The sequence below is a fragment of the Triturus cristatus genome, chromosome 4_1, assembly GCF_964204655.1.
Source record: "Triturus cristatus chromosome 4_1, aTriCri1.1, whole genome shotgun sequence".
Classification (NCBI taxonomy): domain Eukaryota; kingdom Metazoa; phylum Chordata; class Amphibia; order Caudata; family Salamandridae; genus Triturus; species Triturus cristatus.
This window is the reverse complement of record NC_140585.1, coordinates 37616972-37643332: the sequence shown is the minus strand read 5'-3', so window position 1 is coordinate 37643332 and position 26361 is coordinate 37616972. Positions and strand designations below refer to the sequence as shown.

General features: G+C 50.1%; 1 protein-coding gene across 3 annotated transcripts in view; it reads left to right on the top strand.

Moving 5' to 3' along the window:
- Positions 1 to 26361, top strand: part of LOC146839398 (equilibrative nucleobase transporter 1-like) — a 470932-nt gene that overhangs the window by 407102 nt on the left and 37469 nt on the right. For 2 of the 3 annotated variants that reach the window (XM_085651432.1, XM_085651433.1), the window contains exons 10-11: positions 7713 to 7832; positions 14709 to 14892. In XM_085651432.1, the coding sequence (XP_085507558.1) occupies positions 7713 to 7832; positions 14709 to 14892 (304 nt within the window). The remainder of the gene's footprint in view (positions 1 to 7712; positions 7833 to 14708; positions 14893 to 26361) is intronic. The other variant, XM_085651434.1, reaches the window with a different exon arrangement.

Genomic DNA, 26361 nt, shown 5'->3' with positions numbered 1-26361 from the left:
TCCTGTGGGCTGCAACATGAATTATACTACCCATGAGAGACCACTCAACCTGTGACTACAGGACTGCCATTGCAGCCTGTGTACGTTGCGCTAGCTCCTCTTATAACGGATATACATTTCTTTATAACTGAGGTCACTGCACTTAAAACCTATCAGTCCCCCCTATGGCAGGCTCTTCAGTCCTCAGGGCAGGGTGCTTGGTTACAAATATGATGGAGCTCCTGCATGAACAGGGCCCCTCTACAAACCCCGGAGTCGATTCTCCAGGCTTTGCAAATGCGGTCAGCCATTTAATTCATGTAGTGGACATCAAGTCAAGTACGAGATGTCGAACTATATATTGGCTGCACCAAAACTGGTCATGTTTGGTATCTAACATGTTGGAATCCTACCCCAACACCGATTCCAGTGTTGGATGTAGGATCCCATGTATTGAGGGGGCTCCCCTACTGTGGACCCTGGATTTCCGGTACCAGCCTTTTAGGGTCTACAGCAAGCTAGTGCTGCTGCCGACCACATACACGATTCTGCCCTACTGCTGCTGAGCTCAGCTCCAGCAGGGGTAGGCAGAACAATAGGTTTCCTGCCACAGGGAGGTGTGACAACCTCCCAGACAGGACTTAATGTATTGGGCTGGGCTGGGGGCGCTTGCCAGCGACACCAGACTGCTTTGAAGGGCACATTTGGTGCCCCCCGGGCATACTCCAGTTTGAGCCAGATCAGGGAGCCGTTGGCTCCCACTCTGGTGCAAAATTGGACAAAGGACATGGGAGTATCCTCCCCTCTGTCCGGCCCCTCCTCTGGGAGGAATCCTTGAATACTCCCGACCCTTTCCCTAGGGTACTTAAGGGCTTACATGTGGGTGGCTCTTCAGATTCGTCATGGGACAAGATTCTAACCTGAAACCACTTCAACCTCTACCATCTGGGCAGTTTGGACTTCGCTGGCCCTCACCCAGGAACCGAGACGGCACCAAGGAAGACTTCTGCTGCTCCTGGTCTCTTCGTCCTGCTAGTCTTCTGCGTCGTCTGTGCCTGTGCTTCATCCAGGTTCCTCTCCAGGCTTGTGGGCATCAAGGACACCCGAAGTAATCTCCCTTGGAGTGAAGGAGTCACTCGTCTGCACCTGCAGGCACTGTAAAGTAGTTAACTGGTCTGCTGCTCCTGATGTCTTAAGGACTCCAAAAGCTCAGCAACACAGGTGGTGGTTCTGCAATTCCCTCGAGGCCTGCACTGTCTTCTCAGCAAGTTTGAGGCCAGTATCCCTCGTTGGAACCACTGGAACAGAACTCCTGTGCACAGCATCAACTTGCTGTTGCCAAGGCTTGTTGACTCTGTCCTCCAGAGATCTTCAGGCTGCAAGAAGCTTCAATCTCCAGTATCTTTTCCTGCCAAGATCTTTGTCCTCACGCATCCTCTGCACCGTGAGCCTGCATCTTTGTTGAGCTGCTCGAGGTTCTCTTGTGCCTTTGGCCTGTGGGTCCTCTTGAGCTTCAGTGGCCTTCCCTGCTTGCTCGAGCCTGCTGCATTCGGTGAGTCCCTTGGACCTTGCTGGTCCCAACACTGCACCTTCTTCATTTACCACATTTGTTGCTGCTGCCAAGGCTTGTTGGTGCTCCCACCGGGCACCGACTCCCTGGTGCTTGACTCCCGATGCGGGACAGTTCGTGAATGGCTCTTGGTCTTCCACAGCGTCACCTGGTCCCCACAGTTGCAGCAACAAGGTCACAAGCATCACTTCTGCATCTTCCGTCATTAGGGGTGCTTGGTCTTCTTTACCTCCTGTTCACTTCCGAGTGGCATAGACTCTGTCCCCTCTGCTTGCAGGTACTTCTCTTCAAGAATCCATCCGTGGGTTCCACTGGACTTTTTCACCTTCCCCAGCGGCATCTTTCCTGAAGTCTTCTACTGTGGTCTGCGGCAGTTTCCGACGTCACTTCGCTTCGATGCACCCGGCTTCCCTGGTGTATCCTGATTCCTGAGGTATCCATTGGTGGAGTGACTCTCCAACCTTCGATCTTCCACGGGGTTTCTTCAGGGTCCACTGGGAAGGGTCCTTTTTTTTGGTGGCGTCTTATATAGCGACAACTTGACCCGAAGGTATCAGAGCGCTTTACATGAGCACCAGTTGCTTTACAGGCGGACACATAAATTTTTGTTAGGCACAGGGAGATTAAGTGATTTGCCCAGAATCACAGGATGCCGAGCGTCCCTGCCGAGACCCTAACCCGATTCCCCAGCTCCAAAGTCGACCGCCCTAGCCGTTAGCCCATATCCTCTCCCCTTCTTCTTAAAAACTGCATCCGCGACTTTCCCATGGACTTGCATTGATTACGCAGCTGTGTTTCCACTGTGCACACAACCTCCGTGGGGTTCCTGGGTTCCCAGCTCTCCTGAGTCTTCTGGTCCCAGTCCCTACTTCGGTTGCAGTTCGCATTCCACTTCTTTAGTGTATAGTTTGGTTTCTCCCGGAGACCACGGTGTATTTGTGCTTGCTTACCTGTTTAACATTTGAAATATTCTGTGTATTGTGTATTGTGTTGATATCTCCGGGTAGGAGATATCCCAATATGTTAGTGATTGTGTATAATAAATATAACTATTTTTATAACTACACTGTGTGGTTCTTTTTTATTTAACCTACACTATATGATTAGTTCTGGTAAAAAAAGTTGTTTAACACTCCTTCTGGACTAAGTCTGAAGGGTGCTCTGCACAGCTACCACTTAGAAAGCTTTCTATGGAGCAAGACCACTGACTCATTGTCAGTGAAATTGCTCTCCCTCCCTCGCAGCTCCACCATTAAGTGAGGCCTTCCCCCGAGCCCCTGCACTCTCGAGTGTTGGTGTTCAAGGCCCTCCTCCACCCGCAGGTTTTACCTGCGCCTCATCCCTGGTGGTCCAGTGAACCTCTGTCTCCTTTTTCTTGCTCCGCTCCGTTTCCACTCGTTTTTAGCCTCTTCTCTTTTCTGCACTTTTCTGCTCGGCTGCACTTTTCTGCTTTTTGCCTTATTTTTGCCTTATTCCTCTTCATTTCCTCCCCGACCCCTACTTAATGGGGGCCGCTGAGCAGCCACGCCGCTGGTGCGCCAAAGGCAAGCCCGTCTGGGCCTGACCGCGACCCGACCGCGACCAGCGCCAGAAACCCTGGCTCACCTCGAGGGTAACACTACGACTCAATGACACTCCACTCACTCAACCCAGGCCGCAAAAACTGCAAGCTAGCATCACCAGCCGGCACCCACGAACCCTTCAGCTGTCACCGCTGCTGATTCACCTACAGCACCGCCAAGAACACAGACCCAGCACAACCCGCCCACTAGAACACTACCGAACCGAAGACCCTGAAATGCATCCACCTCAATGTCTGCTCCCTCCACAGACACGCCACCGAAATCTGGAACCTCCTCGACAGCACCACCCCGGACGTAGAGTTCTTCACCGAAACCTGGACCAACACCACCTCGGGGCCAGACATCACCATTGCCATTCCTCAAGGATACAAGAACTCAAGGAAGGACCGCCCCACCCGCCCAGGAGGAGGAATCGCCATCATCCACAAATCCACTCTCCGCCTGAGCACACTCCCCAACGAGCCCACAGACCTGATGGAACACCTTCACTTCAAGATACTGACCAGCCTTACCACTACCCTCCAAGGAACCCTCATCTACCGACCCCCTTGACCCCGCGGACCTTTTGCCAACTCCATCACGGATATCATCTCCCCACAAGCCATCGCATCAACCAGTTACACCCTGCTAGGAGACCTCAACTACCACCTCGACAACCAACTGGACCCCAACACCACATCCCTCCTGGACAACCTCCACAACATTGGACTCCGCCAGATCGTGACCGAATCCACGCACTCAGCAGGACACACCCACAACCCCCTCTTCACAACAGGAAACTCCATCACCTTCAGCCACACCATCGAACTCCCATGGACTGACCATCGATGCGCCCACTTCACCTTCAGAACACCCACCATCCACAGACACCAGCACCTGCTCCCACGGAAAACGATGACCCCAACACCGCGGCCCGAACCGTGCACAGATGGATCTCCAACAGCGCCAACACCTTTGCCCCCCTCAAGGAAAACAACAACACCCACGCCAATAAAGTCAGATGGTTTACCACCAAACTTCGAGAGTCCAGACGCACTTGCCGCCTCCTCGAAAAGGCCTGGAGGAACACCAAATCCACAGAAACCCACTACAACTTCAGAGTCTCCACCAATGCCCACCTCCAACTCATCAGAAAAACGAGGAAAAAAGTGATTGAAGACAGAATCTCCACACACGCACACAACAGCAAAGAACTCTTCAACATCATCAAGGAGTTCGCCCAACCCACCAGCGAATCCACTGGCATCCCTCCCTCACAAGACCTGTGCGAAAAACTCAGCGCCTTTATCCACCAAAAAATCAAGAGCATCTACAACAACTTCGACAAAGACAACCAACACACTGAACCCTCACCAACCACCCCTGACACCCGAAACCCAGCGATTGACAACTGGACAGCCCTCACCACCAAAGAGACACTGAAGATTATGAAATCAATCCGCTCCGAGGCCCCCACGGACCCCTGCTCCCACCACATCTTCAACAGAGCTGCCGACATCATCGCACCCATGCTCTGCCACACAATCAACTGCTCCCTGGCGTTCGCCTCATTCCCCGATGACTGGAAACACGCCGAGGTCAACCCCCTCCTGAAGAAACCCTCGGCGGACCCCACCGACCTCAAAAACTACAGATTCATCCCCCTGCTCCCTTTCCCAGCGAAAGTCATCGAGAAAGCCATCAACAGCCAACTCGCCACCTTCATCGAAGAGCACAACATCCTCGACTCCTCCCAATCAGGCTTCAGAAAAAACCACAGTACGGAAACCGCCCTGCTCGCTGCAACAGACAACATCCGCACCCTACTGGACAAAGGAGAAACAGTAGCCCTCATCCTCCTCGACCTCTCAGCGGCGTTCGACACAGTCTCTCACTGCACCCTGATACACAGACTCCACAACGCAGGGATCCAGGACAAGGCCCTCGACTGGATCCATTCCTTCCTCTCAGGCAGAACGCAGCAGGTCAGACTCCCCCTTTCCTCTCGGACCTTTCACCAACCACTTGCGGAGTCCTCCAGGGTTTCTCCCTCAGCCCTACGCTCTTCAACGTCTACATGGCTCCGCTAGCCCCCATCATCAGAACCTACGGACTCAACATTGTGTCATACGCAGACAACATTCAACTCATCCTCTCCCTATCCAACGAACCCAACACCGCCAGACACAACTTTCTAGAAGGCATAGAAGCCGTCGCCAAATGGATGAAAAACAGCTGTCTACAACTAAACACCGCGATACCAAAGGGAATGATGGACGGAGTGTTTGAGCAAATCAAAAACTCACCCCCAGTCAACTGATCTGGCTTTAATGCATCATCTAAACACCAACAAAACAGAAGTACTCATCATGGGCTCAAACCCCGATGCCTGGAACAGAACCTCGTGGCCCCCCGCCCTCGGAAGTCCGCCCACCCCCACGGACCACGCATGCAACCTAGGAATCATCCTGGACTCTGAGCTCAAAATGGACCGCCAGATCAACTCCGTTTCATCCTCCTGGTTCCACAACCTCCGCCTCCTACGCAAGACCTTCAAATGGATCCCCCTCGAACACAGGAAGACTGTCACTCACGCCCTGGTCACCAGCAGACTCGACTACGGCAACACACTCAACGCCGGAATAAACAAAAACCTCTCTCTCTAGCTACAGAACATCCAGAACGCCGCCGCAAGACTGGTCCTCAACCTGCCAAGACACTGCCACATCTCCAAGCACCTGCGCACACTCCACTGGCTCCCTATCGAGGCTAAAGTCACCTCCAAGATGCTAACCCACGCACACAAGGCCCTCCACGACTCCGGACCAGCGTACCTGAACAGCCGACTCAAATTCCACGCACCCCAAAGGACCCTACGATCAGCCCAGCTCTCCTACGCTGTGGTCCCCTGCACCAGAAAGTCCAGATCGGGAGGCCACTCCATCTCCTTCCTCGCGGCCAGAGCCTGGAGCGCCCTTCCGCTCCACCTCAGACAGACAACATTGCTCCCCATCTTCGCAAGAAACCTCAAAACCTGGCTCATCGAAAGACCCTCTCCTTGATGGACTGGAACCTGCACCCCGCCCCACCCCCAGCGCCTTGAGACCCTTATGGGTAAGTAGTCATGCTTAACAAAAGTCTGATTGATTGATTGTTCTTTTTTATTTAACCTACACTATATGATTAGTTCTGGTAAAAAAAAGTTGCTTGACACTCCTTCTGGACTAAACCTGAAGCTCTGCACAGCTACCACTTAGAAAGCTTTCTATTGTTGTCTGAGACCCCATAAATCACCATAAGGGTTGTCTGGATTAGTGCTAGGTGGGTCACTTAAATAAGTGTGCACAATATACTAAACCAGCCTCCTACAGCTACCACACCATGTTTTAATAATATATTTGCAACAGTGTTCTTCCAAATGCACCACTGGTTATGTATCACACCTTAACCACGCTTGAATTTTCCACAATCCTTATGCCTTCTGTGATGTAACTTTGATGACTTCACCCCTACTCTGAAAATCGTTCCAGCACCACTGTGCAGCTTGGTGTTCATATCTGCTGGTGGATGCATCTTGGGACAGATTTGAAGATGTCTTTACCTGTGGGGTCTTGACTTGTTCTCCATTTGTGCTCCAATTTCTTGCAATGATGTTTCTTCAACCTGGGTTTCTCTATGTACCAGCTGGCCTGAGGTCAGGTTCTTGCTGTTGGATTGCGCTTGAGGGGAGCGGTGTGTCAGCGCATGCTGTGATCCACTTGTTGAGGTCCTTGTGATGGCTTTCAGCAAGTTGCTGGTGTCTTCGGACGGGTGAACTGTGAGATCCAAAGCCCAGTCCTCTTTTGTGATGCTTTTCCAGCTGCAGTGGACAGATCTGGTAGTGGTAGGTCTGTGGAGGTGCAGTGTGCTGAAACTGGCAACGGTGTGGTTGCTCCAGGTTATAGTTTCTGGCTTGTCGACTGTGATGTTGTTAATTGAAAGGAAATCGGGTCAAATAGGTTTCCGGCAGTGTGGGTGGGTCCTGTAAAGTGCCTAGTGAGTCTGATATTTACAAGGTTTCCTGTATGGCTGTATAGTTTGGGTCGCTGTAGTCATCTAGGTGAAATTTAGGTCTGCGAGAATGATGAAAGTGCTGGAGTTGATGTTCAGGGGTGCTATGCAGTATGTGATGTTGCTGGTGAAATTGGTTTGTATCCTGGTTGTCTGTATACAAGGGTTCCACTCAGGGAGAAGTTAGCTGTGTAGCTGGTGGGGGTGTCAGTCTTGATGGTGCAGTTGATGGTATCTTTAAATAAGATGATGACTTACCCTCCAGGATTGGGCTGAAGGTCTGGCCTGGCAATCTTGTAGCCAGTGGGGATGGCTCTTGTGATGTCTGGTGCAGAGGTTAGGTTTAGCCAGGTTTCTGTAAGAAAGAGCAGGTCCGGAGTGTGGTCGTGCAGAAGGTCCCATATTTCTGTGGCATGTTTGGTGAGTAAGCGGGTATTGAGTAGGATGCATGCAAGTGTGGCATGTTGCGTGGGTTGGTCTATAGTAATTCTAAATCCCTTTCTCCCCCCCCCCCTTCTCCCTTTGTACCTTTTGTTCTCTTCACACCACAGTCAGCGAGTACACCAATGCCTTTGCAATCACCCAGCTCTTTGGAGTCTTTTGTGCTCCCTGGAATGGGCTCCTCATGGACCGAAGCAAGCGTGGGAAGAATAAGGAGGGAGCTGCAGATGGTAAGGGTCATAGTGTATGCCACAGACTAAACATGCTATAATTGGGCAACCTCTACCTGTCCCCCAAAACACTGCAGCTACCATCCAAAATATTTTATCAGACAACTACAGTGGTGTAAGGTAACAGCTGGACTGACGCTGCCAGCCTCTCACACGGAGGATTCCTCTGCCCCCTACCTACATCACTGTAGTTAACATCCTGTGACCAGCTTGCTTCTAGAACCCTACAAAATAATAGGTAGAATTAAGCATGTTCTGCCACCTCTTCCACCTCCACTCCCCCAGTACGGTAGGTAACACCTGGGAATCCTCTGCCAAGCTCTCACGCGACAGCTGGTAAACCCGAGGCCTAATTCCAGCCCATGTCTCGTAGCAGATTTCCAGCTCATCTACAAAGTAACACCATTCTTCTTCCTGTCAGACGTGATTTGTTGTTTGAGGCAGATGCTGCCTTATTGACAGTATTCCCCTCTGTGGTGGCACTTCAGATCTATGAGCAGTGTCCCTTCTAAGCACCACTCATTCTGCTCGTTTCACAGCAGTCATTGATCCGTTCAGCCTCTTACTTGCTGCTCTATTGACAGTCGTCTTCTTTCCCCTCAGCTCAGAATGTGCTGCTCTATTGATAATAGTCTTCTCTCCTCTGAGCTCATCGTGTGCTCCTCTATTGACAGTGATCTTCTCACCTATCAGCTGTGTATGCTGCTCTGACAGCCATCTTCTCCCCTCTCAGCTGTGTGTGTGCTGCTCTATTGACAGTCGTCTTCTCCCCTCCCAGCTCATCGTGTGCTGTTCTATTGACAGTTGTCTACTCTCCTCTCAACTCTGTGTGTGCTTCTCTGTTGACAGTAGTAGTCTCTCTTCAGCACTTGGTGTACTGTTGTATTGTCAGTAGTCTTTTTTTCCTCTACACACCCATTCACGGTTCTGTTCAGCGCTTCCTTCAGCACTGGACTTGCTGCTGTACTTGGACTTTTATGTGATCAAATGGGGAGGGCAGCGCGGACCCACCGCAGCCCCGGGGACCAGCAATTCCCTGGGGCTTTCTTTAGATTTAGTGCGGGGGCCCACTCAACCCCTCTGCAGTCCAGGGCACCACCACCTCTCCAGGGCTAAATCACACAATGAAGGCTGGAGGCCATAATGGCCCAGAGGACCGCCACCCCCCAAGGCTGGCTCCAGCAATGTGCTGGGGTGCTCACCCCCTGGACTTTGCAGCTTGCTATGGCTTGGCCGGAATGTGGTGTAATTCCGCTGAACGGAATTACACCACATTTGGAAGACAGCTAGATGTTGGTCCAGAAAGCATGCTTTTTGTGATTTGATGTAACTGTTAAGTAGTTTCAGAGATATTTAAGTATAAAAATATAGATATCTGGGAGCCCAATAGCCTACTGAGACCCTACTGAAATTGGATTGGCTGCCAACACTTCAACCAGGAAGTATTGGCAGCCATTTTGGGACTCGGTTGAATCGAGTCCAACAACAAATGTATTAAAAAAAAATCACAAAAACGGAGAAGGTTAGAAACACCCTGACTCCTTAGGCCTCTTGGGAGCCGGGGGGGGGGGGGGGGGGGGGTTGTTTGGAACCCTAGGGCCAAAAAAAGCATTTTTTACATTTCATTTTCATCGGGATCTGCTGATCCGGCCGAAAAAAAACGAAAAAAAACCACGAAGTGCAGGCTTCTGCGCTTTTTTTGTTGACCCCCGGGAGGGCCAGGTCCCGGGGGCATTGTTTTATTAAGGAAAGGGGAGTGTAGAGGCCCCCCAGCTAGGCCATATGATGTCCCGGGGATGATCATCTCCCCCGGGCTTCTTTTAAGGTATTAATGCGGTGGAGTTTGGTCACCGGAATCGGCCTGGGAGGGGGGCTGCGCAGCCCCCCTCCAATTAATAATTGTTTTTTTTTTTAAAAGGCTGGGCCCTGGGGGATGTGGTCCAGGGGGCCGCTATGCCCCCTCCCTAATAATTATAAAAAAGAAAAAGCCCGGACCCAGGGGGTGAGTTCCCCATTGCCGAAATAGCCCTGGAAGAATACCAAGCATCCCCACTCGCCTTCATTTTTAAAAAAAATTCGGCAAGTCGCCGGAGGCTATGCCCCCTTCACCACCACTCTGCAAATGCGCCTCCTGGAGCAGTGTGGGTTAGGGGATGAAGTCCCCTAGGATGCTGAGGGTCATCGGGGTCCAGGAACCCCTTCTGTTACGTCCAGTAAGTCCCAGACAATAGGATTGCTGAGAGGGCTTGGAGGCTACTTCCCCTTTCCCACCACTCTGCAAACACACCTCTCGTCGCACTGCTGGTGGGGGGATGACATCCTCATACCTCCTTAGGGCCTCAGGACTAAAGTGGACTTCTTCCCATTACTAGTAGTGTGCCACAGGGTGCGTTTGAAGAGTAGTGGATAAAGGGGGCGTGGCTTCCAACAACCTCTTTGCAATCCCGCTGTTTGCGACTTACTAGAGGTAGCAGGAGGAGTAGTTGGCCCCTAAGGAATCTCAGCAGTAAAGTGGACTTCACTCAACAACTAGGAGTGCGCCAGGACGTGCGTTTGCAGAGTGGTGGAGGAAGGGGGCGTGGCCTCCAAAGACCTCTCAACAATCCAGCTGTATGGGACTTAATGGAGGTAACAGGAGGGGTAGTTGTAGCTGTATGGGTGAGTAAGTGGCTGTGCAATTGACTATGAATGAGTGAGTAGGTGTGTTAGTAACTCATAGGTGACTGACTCAGTATGTGAGTGCTGTATGGGTGAGTGAGCAGATGTGTGTGTTGATCAATGAACCAGTGAGTAGCTGTAGTAATGGCATGGGTGTGCGAATGAGTTTGAGAATGGTAGTGTGGAAGTTGGAGTGGGCGCATGAAAGGTTATATGGGGGTGAGAATGGGCGCATCATAGATTCTTTGGATGATGTCATCAGTGATGTTGTCAGTGATGTCATTTGAGATGTCACTGACTGTTAGAAATTAGATTTCTGGTTGGCTAGGGCTTGCGCCTAAGCCAGGCAGAACCACCGCTCTAGTCAGAGCAAGGGAGTTACACGCTGAGGATAACCCCTGCTTACCCCCTTGGTAGCACGAGCAGTCAGGCTTTATCCCAGAGGCAATGTGTAAATCGTTTGCGCAACACACACAGACAGCAGCAACACACTAGGCACACCATAAAATAAACTCCACAGAAGGTTATTTAAAAATAGCCTTTGTATTATCCATAAAACACATCAGAGCATAATCACATATGTACACTGTGCCACCTGGCACTGGGTATCACTTTACAGGGGATTAGATACATTACAGGGCCAATCGGGCCACTGTCATCACCATTAGAACACACACATAGTGAAAATAGAAGCAACCAGTATCTACTGGCAAGAGGCACTTAGCATAAACGCATTAGGCATGAATCATGAGGCATAAACATCATAGCATCCCTCCTTAATCAATAGTGCACCACAGTAACACTAATAAGGTGCAAACAAACACCTCAGGGCCTTACGCCCAACCAAAACATGGAGGCGATCTCCAGGCCATCTGGCCTTATCCTCGGGGTCGACCTCGAATCTGGGGAACTGGGTTCGAGTCTCGGCAATGACGCTGAACATCCTGTGATTCTGGGCAAATCACTTAATCTCCCCATGCCTAACAATTTTTTTTTTAAAATGAATGTGTCCTCATGTAATGCAACTGGTGCTATGTAAAGCCCTCTGATACCCGATTCGGGTCAAGTTTGCGCTATATAAAACTGTAAAAAACAAAATTAAAAAAACTGAACAGCAGGGATAAAGTGCCCAGAGTCCTAAAACCACCAACACCAGGTCAGAAAAAATACCAGGAGGAAGGCAAAAAGTTCAGGGATGACCCTGCAAAAAAGGCGAAGTCTAACACTGACTATGTCATGAGTGATGTAATATGGTAGGTCATAAGTAGTGCGTTGCGGGGACTCACTAGCTATAACTGCTGAATGTCTCTGGCTTTGTACGAGTGAGATATCAGCCTAACTAAAATTTCCCTGTAACCTTTGTTTTGTTCAGTGAATTTCTAAGGATTTTTTTACTTCCATTTCCCAACTATAACGTCCTTGGAACCTTTGTATTTACAGTGAAAAAAAAAAAAATATATACATCTGTTTTAGTATTACGTACATGTTTTCATGATGTATATATATTATATTTAATATGTACTCCGGGGTCCGCGCAAGTGGGCGGGAATATTCAGTACTTATCAATCAATCAATCAATCAATGACACTTATAAAGCGCGCTACATACCCGTAGGGTCTCAAGGCGCTGGGGGGGGGGGGGTGCCGCTACTGCTCGAATAGCCAGGTCTTCAGCTTCTTCCTGAAGGAGAGGTGGTCTTGGGTCAGGCGCAGGTCGGTCGGGAGGGAGTTCCAGTTCTTGGCGGCCAGGTAGGAGAAGGACCTTCCTCCTGTAGTCGCTCTTCGGATGCGGGGGACGGCGGCGAGGGCGTGGTTGGCTGATCGGAGGTGGCGCGTGGGAGCGTAGAAGTTGACTCGGCTGTTGAGGTAGCTCGGGCCTTGGTCGTGTAGGGCTTTGTGTGCGTGGGTGAGGAGGCGGAAGGTGATTCTCTTGTTGACGGGGAGCCAGTGAAGGTCTCTCAGATGTCCGGAGATGTGGCTGGATCGTGGGATGTCGAGGATGAGTCTGGCTGAGGCGTTCTGGATCCGCTGGAGTCTCTTCTGGAGCTTGGCGGTGGTACCGGCGTAGAGGGCGTTACCGTAGTCCAGTCGGCTGGTGACGAGGGCCTGGGTGACGGTCCTCCTGGTCTCGGTGGGGATCCACCAGAAGATTTTCCGAAGTATGCGTAGGATGTTGAAGCACGCCGAGGAGACGTTGTTGACCTGCCTGGTCATGGAGAGGGAGGAGTCCAGGATGAAGCCCAGGTTGCGTGCATGGTCTGTCGGTTTGGGTGCGGTGCCCAGGGCGAGAGGCCACCAGGAGTCGTCCCAGGCGGAGGGTGAAGAGCCCAGGATGAGAACCTCCGTCTTGTCCGAGTTCAGTTTCAGGCGGCTGGTCGTCATCCACTCGGCTACCTCTTTCATCCCTTCGTGCAGGTTGGCTCTGGCGGCGGCGGGGTCGTTGGTCAGGGAGAGGATCAGCTGGGTGTCGTCGGCGTAGGAGATTATGCTGAGGTTGTGTTTGCGTACGATGGCCGCGAGGGGGCTCATGTAGACGTTGAAGAGGGTGGGGCTCAGAGATGATCCTTGTGGGACGCCGCAGATGACTTCGGAGGCCTCTGACTTGTACGGTGGAAGGCGGACTCTCTGTGTTCTTCCGTCGAGGAAGGAGATGATCCATTCCAGCGCCTTGTCCTTGATTCCGATGTTGCTGAGGCGCCGTACTAGGGTGCGGTGGCAGACCGTGTCGAATGCCGCGGAGAGGTCTAGGAGGATGAGGGCCGCTGTTTCTCCATTGTCCATCAGGGCTCGGATGTCATCGGTGGCGGCGATGAGGGCGGTCTCGGTGCTGTGATTGGCTCGGAAGCCGGACTGTGAGGGGTCGAGGGATCCGTTCGTCTCGAGGAAGGCGGCCATCTGCTTGTTGACGGTCTTCTCGATGACTTTGGCTGGAAACGGGAGAAGCGAGATGGGGCGGTAATTCTTGAGGTCGGTGGGGTCCGCTGTTGGTTTCTTATGACTTTGATGTGGATTCCCCCAGAAGCGAACTAGTATTACAGGTTGGTAAATTATCCTTATTCAGCATATTTCATATCGAAAACTCCCTCTCATCGAGGTTGAGTCTACTCTGGTAGTACCATCCTACCAGGGGGGGATGAAGTCACCTAGGATGAAGCATGCCACAAAATGTGGGTGAGGCATTCAACGTAACTGGAATACCTTGATGTACTGGTGCGTAATTGCACCCAAAGAGGTACGCTTCCCCCTAAAGCCCATTCTACACGAAAGGTAGGGGCTTCCATGGCATTTTTAGGGAACATCCCATTAGATGATATCTGCAAAGCAGCTACATGGTCAACACCGCACACTTTCACTAAACACTATTGTGTAGATGTGCAAACTAAGCAACAAGCTAGTGTGGGCCAGGCTGTACTCAAAAGATTATTTCAAACCACTGCAACAGATACCGGTGGTCGCCGCTAAGGTTGGGAACTGCTATATAGTCTATGCAAAAGTGTGTAATCTGCAGCTCATATGCCTCGAACGGAATATGCTACTTACCAGTATGCATCTGTTCTTGGCATGTAGAGCTGCAGATCTACACACGCCCACCCGCCTCCCCAGCTACCTGTATCTGTTCCAGTTTATCTTATTTAGATACACACATGGGTTTCTTCACTGTTATTACTACGCTCCATCTTTCCCTGCTGGCGAAAAACAATCTGAGGATGGAGCCGAAGCCCATGCGCAATACGATCCAAAGGAGGAGTCACCGACACGTGACTTCCAAAGACTTTCCAAGAGGAAAAACAAACTCAAACATCCGGGCCCAACACCAGATGGCAATCTATGCAAAAGTGTGTAGATCTGCAGCTCTACATGCCAAGAACAGATGCATACTGGTAAGTAGCATATTCCTTACAATTGCATCTTTTTTCATGATATTTGGATTCTCTTGGAGGATATGAAGTGATATTGCATCCAACTCTCCCTTTGTGATTATTGATTGACTGTATCTCTCCTCCCCACCAAGCGTGTTGTGATATTGACAGTATATATCTTCGCCACCAGGCATAATCACAGTTCTCGTATTCCTCTGTTTCTCAGACATGCTGTACTACTGACGGTCCTCTCTCTTCTCAGTATCAGTCATTCTGCTATATCGCCATTAGCATGCTCGCCAGAAGTCCTTGCACGCTGGGAAAGGCCCTCTATTCACAGAATTCTGTTCTCTCCCCAGCCTCGAACACCCTGGCTGACCTGCGCTCTGTTGTCGCGTCTCTGGCCCTCACTGCCGGACAGTGTGTCCTCTTCTCCATATGTGCTTCCGTCCCCGTCCTGACGGTCCAGTATGCAACCTTCATCATTGAGGTGGTGAACCGCTCCTTCTTGTATGGTGGCAGCGCAGCCTTCATCGCCATAGCGTGAGTATTGACACCTGACAAGTGGTACCTGGGTGCTGGATTGGCTGGCTACTGACGTCACCGCAGCTGCTGGCCAGTAGGGTCATGGATTATCAGGAACATTATGGAAAACTGAAGAGAGAGAAGGCAATAAGATAAAAGAGAATGAGACTTTTTGTAAGGCTGGGAAGTGAGCTGTCGCCTCCAAACAATCCTGAAACCAAAATAACATTCATATAGATCATATAACATGAGCACAACAGGGCAATCTTAAATTTTAAGATGTTGTGTAGTTTGTAACAGCAAGGGAAGTAGAAGGAGTCTTTCTAGGAGACAAACAACAATCAATGCACTTACGAAATTGACATGATACAATATGTGTACAATTAAAATTGAAGGAATATATCAACTGCAGTCCCAGATACAAGTCCTTCCTAGTTATTGATTAAATTTAAGGTAGCAGTAAAATACATTTCAATGCCTCCGAACCTAAGGGCATCATTTATAGGTAGAGACTATCAAAAGTGTAAAAATGGGAAATTTTTGCAGATTCTCCTAGTCAGTTGTGAAGAAGAGTCCTGATTTTATTAAAGGCAATGGAAGCGAATACTACACATTCTCTCCTCACACCAGAAAAACTACAACTTCCGTAATCCTGTAGTCCCCACAAGAAATGACATAACACAAATAGCCAGAATAATAATAATATTGAGTGATTTGTAAAGCGCTTGGTTACACCGGTATGGCGTGTCCCCGTGCTGAGACCAGGACCTGCTTAGACTGTGAGAGCTACAGAGATGAAAATAAAATTGGGGCGCTAACTATCAGATAGATAGGAGGAGCTAAGGTTTTAAGTTTGTTCCTGAATATTTCCTCAGAGGGTTCTGCTCTCAGATGTGACAGTAACAAATTCCAGGCTTCGGAGGCCAGAAAGGAAAAAGATTTTGTCCCTAGTTTGGCCCTACAAACCTGGGCGCCCATTAACTTGGCTTAAGAAGACCTCAGGTCACGAGATGGAGAATATGGTTGAATCGGGGAACAAAGATATTTGGCACCTTTCTGGGAGAGAATTCTATAACAAAAGCACAAGGCTTTAAAACTGATTATTTTTTCTAAAGAAAGCCAGTAAAGATAGACGAGGGCCGCTGATGCCGATGACCTATGGAGTCTGAGTACAAGGCGCGCTGCCGCATTTTGGACTCTTTGAAGCTTTTTCAGATTACCCTTGATGGCTCCCAAGTACAGGACATTACAGTAGTCTAGCTATAATGTTATTAGAGTATGAGCAATGGTTTTACATGACTCCAAAGGGAGTAAGTGTAGGATTTTTCTTAGGATCTTGAGAGTACCAAAGCATTTCCCTGCTACACTGTCGATCTGATTTTCAAAGGTAAGTTTGGAATCGAATCATACCCCCAGATTCTTAACTTAGGGTTTGGGTTCAGGGATCTGGCCAAGGGTATCCGGCCACTAGGCTGATGTCCAGATGGATAGGGCCTTGCCCGTAATCAAGATTTCTGTTTTGTTGGCATTTAGCTTCATTCATCTGTTAGCCATCCATGGGCTGCCTCTGTCAGGCAGGATTTTAAAGGGTTGAGTTAATTTTGCTTCTGTCTCTTTCCCCACTGCTTTGTGCTCCGTATTCTGTAGCCTTTTCGCTGTTTTTACTGACTGCTGGTCCTTTATCGCTTTGTCTCCTTCACTGTTTCTTCTCGCCTCACTTTTCCCACCCATTTTTTAGCTGCCTCTCTGTGGTTCCCACTTCTTACTTCCCGCAAGCCCCGCCCTCCACCATGCAGCGTCCGTCCCTCCTCCCCGGACCTACTTAATAGAGGCCGAATCTCAGCTGCACCGAAGGGGTGCAAAAGGTAAGCCCGTCTGCACACGACTGCGAGTCAGGACCCCCTGGCTCCCCTGCTCATAGACTGCCTCTGAGGTCTTGAAACCAGGCTCCGCAACAACAACTGCTGCTGCAGTTCTCCTCAATCAATAGTTGAACCTTTCTCCTGCCGGCACTGCTTCTTCTACCTCAACTTTCAGCTCCAAACCAACGGCAAACCACTGTAAGAGGCAACTCGCCTACAGACCTCCCAGATCATTCCCTAGTTTCGTTGCAGCCATTCCTGAATTCATGTCCCCGCTCACCATTGACTCCAAACACTACATCTTCCTTCGAGACCTCAACTTTCACCTTGAAGACCACAACGGTGCCAACACCACCAACCTCCTTAAGAGCATGAACAACATCGGCTCACCCAACTAGTCACCAACCCCACACACTACGCAGGTAACACGCTCAACCCCATCTTCGCTACCAGTTGCGGAGTCAGTTATAGGCATGTTACCGAGCTCACCTGGACAGACCACGTCATAGTCCACTTTGCCATCACAGGATCCCCAGGCACCACCACCAAGCTCCCCAACACTTCGCACCAATGCTGGAACAAAGTATCAGAGATCAAGTGGACCAACGCCCTCAACAAATCCCATTCCGACACCTTGACCTACCTTGAACAGCCTGTCAAAAACGTCTCCGCCTGGATCACCGATTGTGCCGACATAGTCTCCTGTGTCAAACCCACCAAATCCAACCGAACCATCAAGCAGGTCAGCTGGTACTCTACAAAACTGAGAGCCGTGAAACGCAACTGCAAGCGACTAGAAAGCAATTGGTGCTCTCACAAAAATCCTGCAGACCGAACCGTCTACAAGACATCCCTCAACCGATTCCTCCAACTCTTGAAGGAGTGCCTTTGCTGACCACATTGAAGCCAGTGCTAACCACAGCAAAGAACTCTTCAACATCGTCTCAAACAGTTCTCCTACCTCACAGTCGCTGACAACAACATCACTCCTCCTTCTCAAGAACTATGCAATACCTTTGTGGACTTCTTCCATGACAAGATCTCCTCCATCTACAAAAACGTCAAACGCCAAACTATCGCCGCCGACACGCTTCGCCATCTCCCATCCGCTGAGGCAAACACCGACTACATGCTCACCACCTGGGACCAGCTCACCACACAAAGCACAACTGCCGTCATGAAATCGTCCACCCAAGACCTCCCTCAGACACCCGTATCCCCACCACATTTTCATTCTCAGAGCAAGAAAATCATTCTCATTTCATTCAATTCAGATGTGTAGAGCACGGCTTATCATCCGTGAGGGTATCCAGGTGCTGGCTTCTTGCTGGGATCAGTTGAAGAGCCAGGTCGTGACTCCTTTCCTGAATTCATGGAGATAGGATTATGTTCGGAGGTGCTGGGTAGGTTGATCCCGGACTTGGCAGTGAGGTAGGAGAAGGAGCTTCCTCCTCTGTTGCTTTGACGGAGGCAGGGCGTGTGAGTGAGGGAGGCGAAGCCCAGGTATCTGGAGGGTTGGTGGAAGCTCAGGCGGTGGTTGATGTATGCTGGTCCTTGGTCATAGAGGGGCTTGTAGGCGTGTGTCAACATCTTGAATTGCCATCTTTTCTGGACAGGGAGCCAGTGGATGTTGCTGAGGTAGGGGGGTGATGTTGGTCCATTTTGGGAGGTCGAGAATAAGTCTGGCAGCTGCTCTATGTATTTTCCGGAGTCTCTTCAGGAGTTGGGTGTTGAGTCCTGCGTGTCGTGTGTTGCCATAGGCCAACCGGCTGGTGTCAAAGGCTTGAGTGGTGGCTTTACTGGTGTTGACAGGAAGCCATCTGAAGGTCTTTTCAAGTATGCGGAGGCTGTGGAAGCAGGCGGAGGAGACTGTGTTGATCTGGCATTTCCTGGTGGGGTTGCTGTCCAGGATGATGCCAAGGTTGCGGGTGTGGTCTCTTGGTGTTAGTCATGGAAAAGGCCATGAACCATTAACTCACTGAAAATCTGCAGAACAGCAATCTGCTGGACCCCTCAGCATCCGGATTCCACTTAACCCACAGCACAGAAACTGCCCTACTCACTGCCACCAATAACATCAGAACCCTCCTGGGCTGGGGAGAAACAGCGGCCCTGATCCTCCTGGGCCTCTCAGCAGCGTTCAACACCATATCCCACCACACCCTCATCAAGAAGCTTCATCACATTGCAATCCAAAGACACACCTCAAATGGATCACCTCCTTCTTCACCGGAAGAAGCCAGCAAATTCACCTGACACCATTCACTTTGTAGCCTAAGAATATCAACTGTGGCACTCCCCAAGGCTCGTTCCTCAGCCCCACACTGTTCAACACCTACATGACCCCAACGGCCAACATTGTCAGAATCCATGGACTAAACATCATATCCTGCGGAGACAACACCCTACTTATCCTCTCGCTATCAGAAGATCCATCCACCTCAAGAGACAACTACCATGGATGCATGACAAGCATCAACAAGTGGATGAGGCCCCACTGTCTAAAACTTAACCCTGACAAAACAGAAGTACCTCCAGTGGAGCAACTCAGGGTGGCTTCCCGAACTAGGACTCTCTCAAACGCCCATGGATTATGCCTGTACCCATGGCATTATCTTGGACAACAAGCTGGCCATCAAGAACCAGATCAATGCAGTGTCCTCCGCCTGCTTCCTCACTCTTCGCATGTTCCCTAAGATCTTCTGACGGATCCCCATTAACACCAGATGAATGGTCACTCAACCCCTTATCACCAGCCGTCTGGACTACGGGAACACACTTTACATATGAATCACCATGCACTTAATGAAGAGACTGCAGACCATACAGAACACAGTGGCCAGACTCATTTTCAACTTCCCCAGATGGACCCACCTCACCCCACCAACCCCCACCTCACGGAACTCCACTGGGTCAACATTCAGAAGAGGTGTCAGTTCAAGATGTTGATCCACACCTACAAAGCCCTTTACAAATCCTGATTGATTGACTGTGCACCTAGGTTTAGGAGGGTTTATATACCTAATACCCTTCTACAATCTACAGATCAAGAGACGCTCTCCTATTGGTTTTCCATCTGCTTTCCGATGGCCCACTGAAATAGCCAACCTATAACCATTAATGATCCGATCTGACTTTCACCTTGTGACTACAGATGCCAAGAAGTTGGACACCCCCCACTGTAGGAAAGTAGGATCTTTGTGACATAGGTACCCCACTTTTTACCTAGTGTCTGTGAGTTTTGACTGTAGTTCACTGGGATCCTGCTAACCATGACCCCAGTGCCAGTGTTCTCTACTCTAAACTTGCTGGTAAGTACTTTGTACACCCCACAATTGGCATACTGTGGTACCACTGTAAGTCCCTAGTATATGTGACCAAGGGTATTGGTACACCAGGGGTCTCCCATGGGCTGCAGCATGTATTGTGCCGCCCATGGGAATCCATGCAAACTGTGTCTGCAGAGCTGCTGTCGCAGTTTGAGTGAAATGATGCATGCATCTTTCACTTTCGATATAAGGTTTCCCTTATATCCCAGTCACTGCACTTTAAACCTGTAAGTCACCCCTAACATAGGTCCTTCTGTCCAAGGGCAGGGTGCATGGTTCTGAGTGCGTGAGTACCCCTGCATGAGCCGATGTAGCCCTACAAACCTCTGACTCCATTCTCTGGCTTTGTAAGTGCGGGACAGCCATTTTAAGGTATGTAGTGGACACTGGCAAGTCACAATGTCTAACTTCATAATGTCTGCTCTGAAACTGCTGATGTTTGGTATCAAACATGTTGAAATCATGCAACTACACCGGTTCCAGTGTTAGTTGCATGATACCATGTACTGGGGGGCTGCTTATAGGACCCCCAATACCTCCCTATGTAGCCTTACAGGGTCTGCCTGCCAGCTCGTGCTGCTGCCTCCCTTCTGATGAGCCTAACTCGGGCAGGGGAAGCTGAACAAAGGATTTCTTGTGAAGGAGAGATGTGATCACCTCTCCTTTAGAGTTAGGTAGGGTAGGGGCACTTCAGAGCACCATCGGACTGCATTAAAGGGCACATTTGTTGCACTCCTTTTATAAACCAGTTTTGCCCAGTTTAGGAACCCTTGATCCCGCTCTGGTGCAAAACTACTCAGAGGACAGGGAAGTGTCCACCCTTTGTCCAGCTCCTCCCTAAGGAGGTACCCAGAGCTCCTCCAGGTGGCCACTTAATTCTGCCATTTTGAATCTTGGCTTCTGGGAGCATCTGACTGGCTAGACCAGCTGATTAGTGTCCCTGATAGGTGGGTCACTGCAGAAGATGTCCTTCCCTCTTTTAGGGTGCCTTAAGGGCTCTCCTGAGGGTGGGTCGTCCAGGACTTTGTCAAGATTCATCAAAACCTGTCTGAAGACACTTCTGCTGTTGTACACTGGAGTTCTGCTGCTGGTTCGAGCCAGGACCAAGGACAAGACTGCTCTTTGTGGGAAGATTCCTGCTGCAACTTTGTCTTTGTGCTCTTTCAAGTTTCTGAAACTCTGTGACCGTGCATCCTCCGAGTCAGCAAGGACTCTGCATGCATTAGAGCAAGAAGGAATCTCCTTTGGAGTGAAGGATTGCCTTCCCTGCATCCGCAGGCACCTCGACGGCCGGTTTGCTGACCCTGTTGTCCCACGGACATCTCCCGGCCTGAGCAGTTTACCCTGCAACTTGGGAGACTGTGGTGCAGCAGTTAGGATAAAGACTTGCATAGCTTTACCACTTTGTCATTAGTAGGGTTTCCACAATAACCCACCACTATCTTTTGGTAATACACTATAGTAGATAGGTAGAGCCCTTTTGCTAAATGTTTAGGTTATGTGTCAAGGGTCTAGCATAGCCTTCTCTCCAACCTCTGGGAAGTTTAAATTACTAGTCAGACTCAGGTGTCTAGGTGCAGTACCATTAGGTTCCAGGACCATAGGACCCTGTGTAAGGCTACAAAAATAAAACAGGTAGTAATCCCACTAGGTATTTTCTTATGGAGTTACTCCTTCAAGATGACCTCCAGAATCCTGGAAGGCCAGTGGGGGAGGAAGACCTTGAAAAGGGGGATGACCTTACAGGACAGGAGCAAAAGGTACTGAGTACTACTGGCTCTGTCACTGGACATGGCCATGAGGAGTCTGTAGAGATTCCCATGGACAATCTGTAGAGGGAGGTACTGATGGTACAGAAGGTGGTCACAGCAGTAGGCCCGTTTTCACACCCCCTGGGTTGGTACAGAGGATAAGGAGGAACTGGTCCTCCTTTTCCTCATTCTCCTCACTTTCCTCCTCATCAGTTGCTGGATCCACTCACTCTAATTTAGATGAGGCCATCCTACTCGGATACAATCTCCTCATACATGAGAAGCCCAAACTCAAGCTGAAGAGGAAGCAGTTGGCCCTTGAAAGGGAAGTCTTAGAAGTGGAGAAGGAGAGGATGACCTTTGGGTTAGAGCCCCATGGTGGCAACAATAGAAACTCCAGAGTCCGGGAGGAACACTTTAATTCCGATTCTACGAATCTTAGCAGGGTAGTTCCTCCTTATAAGACTGGGAAGGATATTCACAAGTAGGTTTCTGCTCTGGAGAGGGTCTGTAAAGTCCAAAAGGTTCCTCAGACGTGGCGGGTGACTATCCTGTGGCTCTTCTTTACAGATAAAGGTAGAGAAAAACTTTTGTCAGTAAGAGAGATGATGCAGACAACTACAAAGACTTGATCTGTCCAGAACACTATTAATTTCTCACAGGCCATCATCAACAAGCCCATTTCTGCAACCACCAGGAATCCCAAAATCCCATTTGTTGAGAGTGAGTAACATCTGACGTCTCCACATTCATAACAAACTCTAGACTCTGAAAAGGATCCACCATCATGCGCACCTGCTGTCCCAAGAGAGTCCTCTCTGAACTGAAGAAAATCATATCGTCCAAATACACAATCATTCTCAAACCTTGAGATCTGAGGAATGCCGACTCTGGTTTCAGCAGGTTGGAAACACCAAGGAGCTGTGGAGAGGCCATAAGGGAGGAACCTGTAATGACTTTCTCGCCAAAAGGGCTGCAGAAACTTCCACTGGCCCTGAAATATACGGACTGTCAAATAAGCGTTCTTCAGGGCTAGACAAATCATCTAGTCCCAAACAACATGTCTCTTAAACAAACATCTTGAAATGGTGATAAGCCATGAACTGATTCATCTCTTTTTTTTTTTTTTTAAACTCTTTTTATTAGAAAAACATCGACTTCAAGGCATAGTTTCATAGTAACACAGCATAGGTTCCAGGGGGTCCATATCTTGGACCATTTCCGGGGGCAACCCCTCGCAATGTACACAGATTTTTCCCGTTGCATGCACCAATCTAGGTCCTTTTTCCAGTCCGTTATTGTGGGTGCCTGTGAAGCCCCCCAGTGCTGTGCAATATTCCTCTTGGCAATCATGCAAGCAAGTGTGACCCATTGTATGGCGTAGGCGTTGAGGTCTGTGGGTTCCCAGATATTAAGGAGGCATCTGGGAGCTTCCGGACAGATTTCAATCTCTAGGGTTTCACTCATGATTGAGTGTATCTTGTGCCAGTACTCCTGAATTAGCCTGCAATGCCATATGATGTGTATGAAAATAACTGGCTGGGAACACCCCTGTCTACAAGACCCATCCGTGTGTCCCCCCATGTGTACCAGTTGAGGCCCTGTTATATATATTCTGTGCAAGACTTTTAGTTGCACCAGGCGGAGCCGCGCCGATATTGCTACTGTTTTAGGGGACGAGATCGGTGTCTGCCATCCTTCATCATCCAATTCTATACCGCCCTCCGTCCATTTCTCCCGCAGTAGGGTCAGGGGATCACGCATGTTATTAATTAGTTTTCTGTACGTCAGGGATATGGCACGTTCAGGCAGATGCCCGTCCAGGAGTCTCTTCCAGTGGGGAGGTATCTGGTAAGGAGGCGCCCCTTGGTAGTGCGGCCCGTAGTGCATGTCGGACCTGAAGGTATCTGAACAACTCTGTGTCAGCAAGTGAGTATTGAGTCTGGAGTGTACTAAACGGCTTTACTCCCTCCGTCGCCCATAGATCTCCGATAGTGGGAATACCGATTAGGTCCCACTTGTCAAACCCTTTTGAGTCGCCCAGGTATCCTAGCTTTTGTGAGTCCCAAAGCGGGCTAGCAAGTGTTAGTCTGTTGGCCCAAACCAGAGATTGGGTCGCGACGTGCCATACCTTAACTGTGTGTCTAGTGGGACCCGTCAGCGGGAACTTGCCAGGTGGGGAGTACAGTGCGCGGCCGTACGCTCCGCTGGGAAGGATCCAGCGGTCCATACGGAATCCCGGGGCGTCAGGGGGGCCATAGGTGCCATGATTGATGGCTATGAGATGAGCTGCCCAATAATATTTTTTAACGTCCGGCAATCCAATTCCACCATCATACCACCCAAACGTGAGCTTTGTTAAGGCTATGCGTGGCCGTCCACCCCAAAGGAGGTCCCTCTGTAGGCCCTCTATCTCCCCAAAATACGAATTAGGTACCGGGTCTGCAGCGTTTTGAAGTGCATAAAGGAAGCGTGGTAAGGACATCATTTTGAATAATGCAGCTTTGCCCAACAAGGAAATAGGGAGTGATTTCCAATGTATGATGTCGCTTTTAAGGCGTTGCAAGGGTGGGGCCAAGTTGCGTGAATATCGGAGTGCCGGATCCAGGGAGATAAATATGCCTAAGTATTTGAATCCGTCAGCGACCACTGATATCGGGCAATTTCGAGGCAATTGTGGGGAGTCCCCGCTGAGGACATATATGAGAGACTTCTGCCAATTGATCCGGAACCCAGAGTACCTTCCAAAGAAGTCTAGGATGTCAAACAGTACAATAAGGGATCTCTTGGGGGAGGCAAGGTAGAGGAGAACATCGTCTGCGTACAGGGATATACGGTCCTCCCATCCCAGTGCCCAGTGTAACCCGCGAATGACCACGTCGTTGCGTATCCATGCTGCAAGGGGTTCGAGGGCCAGAGCGAATAGCAGGGGAGAGAGGGGGCAGCCCTGTCTGGTGCCACGACCGAGCACAAAGGGGGCGGATTTTTTGTTATTTACGACCACCTGCGCCATGGGGTCAGCATAGAGAAGTTTCACCCAACTGATAAAGACCGGGCCAAGTCCGAGTTTTGTTAGCACTGCAAATAGATAAGGCCATTCCAGGGTGTCAAAAGCCATAGTAGCGTCTAAGGACGCTATGATCGTGTCCTCGCGCATGGTCGGGGCCCTACCGAGTACCCCGTGCACCCTGCGCAGGTTCAGGGCAGTATTACGCCGAGGCATGAAGCCTGATTGGTCTGGATGGACGAGGTCCCCTATAACCTTGATCAGTCTATTAACGAGTACTTTAGCGAGGATTTTAGGCTCGGCGTTAAGTAGGGAGATGGGCCGATAGGAGGAGCAATCAGTTTTGGGCTTCCCTTCCTTATATATGGTAACGATGGTGGCCAGACGCTGGTCTAAGGGCAATATCCCCGTCTCCAGGCTGGAAGTGTACATGGATCTGAGATAGTGTCCTAATTTATCAGGGCGGAGCTTGTACAGCTCAATAGGGATACCATTGGGGCCAAGAGCTTTACCAGGTCGCAGTGTTCGAATTGCCAGCGCGATTTCTTCAGTGGAGAGGGAGCTATCTAAGAATTGGCGATCCGCCTCCGACAGGGTAGGGAGGGAGATGTCCCTGAGAAGGCCGACAGAGTCCTCAAGTGTATGGGGGTCCACCGACTTGTACACCGTATGATAATGGGCTGCAAATTGAGTAGCTATGTCTTGGGGGTCTGTTACAGGGTTACCGTCTTTCCCCTTGAGCTCAGGAACCAGACGACTAGCACGCTCTCTCTTATCAAGCCAGGCTATTCATTTCCCCGCCTTGTCACCCAAGTCATATATACGGCCCAGTTTTTCTTGTCCCATTGTTTTGGCGCGATCTGTGACCAGCGCCCTATATTCATCCTGACAGAGTCGTTGTTCGTGCATCGCTTCGGGCGTGGGGTTTGAGTTGACGGTATGTTCAAGCCGGTGGACCATATGCTCGACGTCGGAGATGTCTTTCAGTCTTTCTTTCTTTGCACCCGCTATGAGGGATAGGGCCTGCCCCCGGATCACAGTTTTAAATGCTTCCCAGAGTGTTTGTGGGGAATCTCTTCGTATCTTGGGGTTTTTGAAATGCCAGGGGTGTATGGGGGCGATGCGCCCGACTTGCATGTGGTCTAGGACTATGTGAGCCCAGAGGGGGGAGTGGTCAGAGATACCCCTGGGCAGATGTCTGATCTCGTGAACGTTGGCAATCTGGGAGACGGGGGCAATTATATAGTCTAAGCGGGAGAGGCTGCGATGCGCATGAGAATAAAAAGTGTGTTGTATTTTATCCGGGTTATAAGTTCTCCATACATCTACTAGACCCATTGCGTCCAAAAAATTAGAGAGCGAGTGTGCCGTTGGGGGCAAGAGACGCGGCGGGTGTCTGTCCAACTCGCCCGATACTACAGAGTTAAAGTCCCCTCCTATGACGAGATGTCCCACTGGTAGTGTGAGTAGTAAAGCACTAATAGGCACATGCATGAAGCTAAATACCAGTCGCAAACGGGCAGATTCTCAGAATCTGC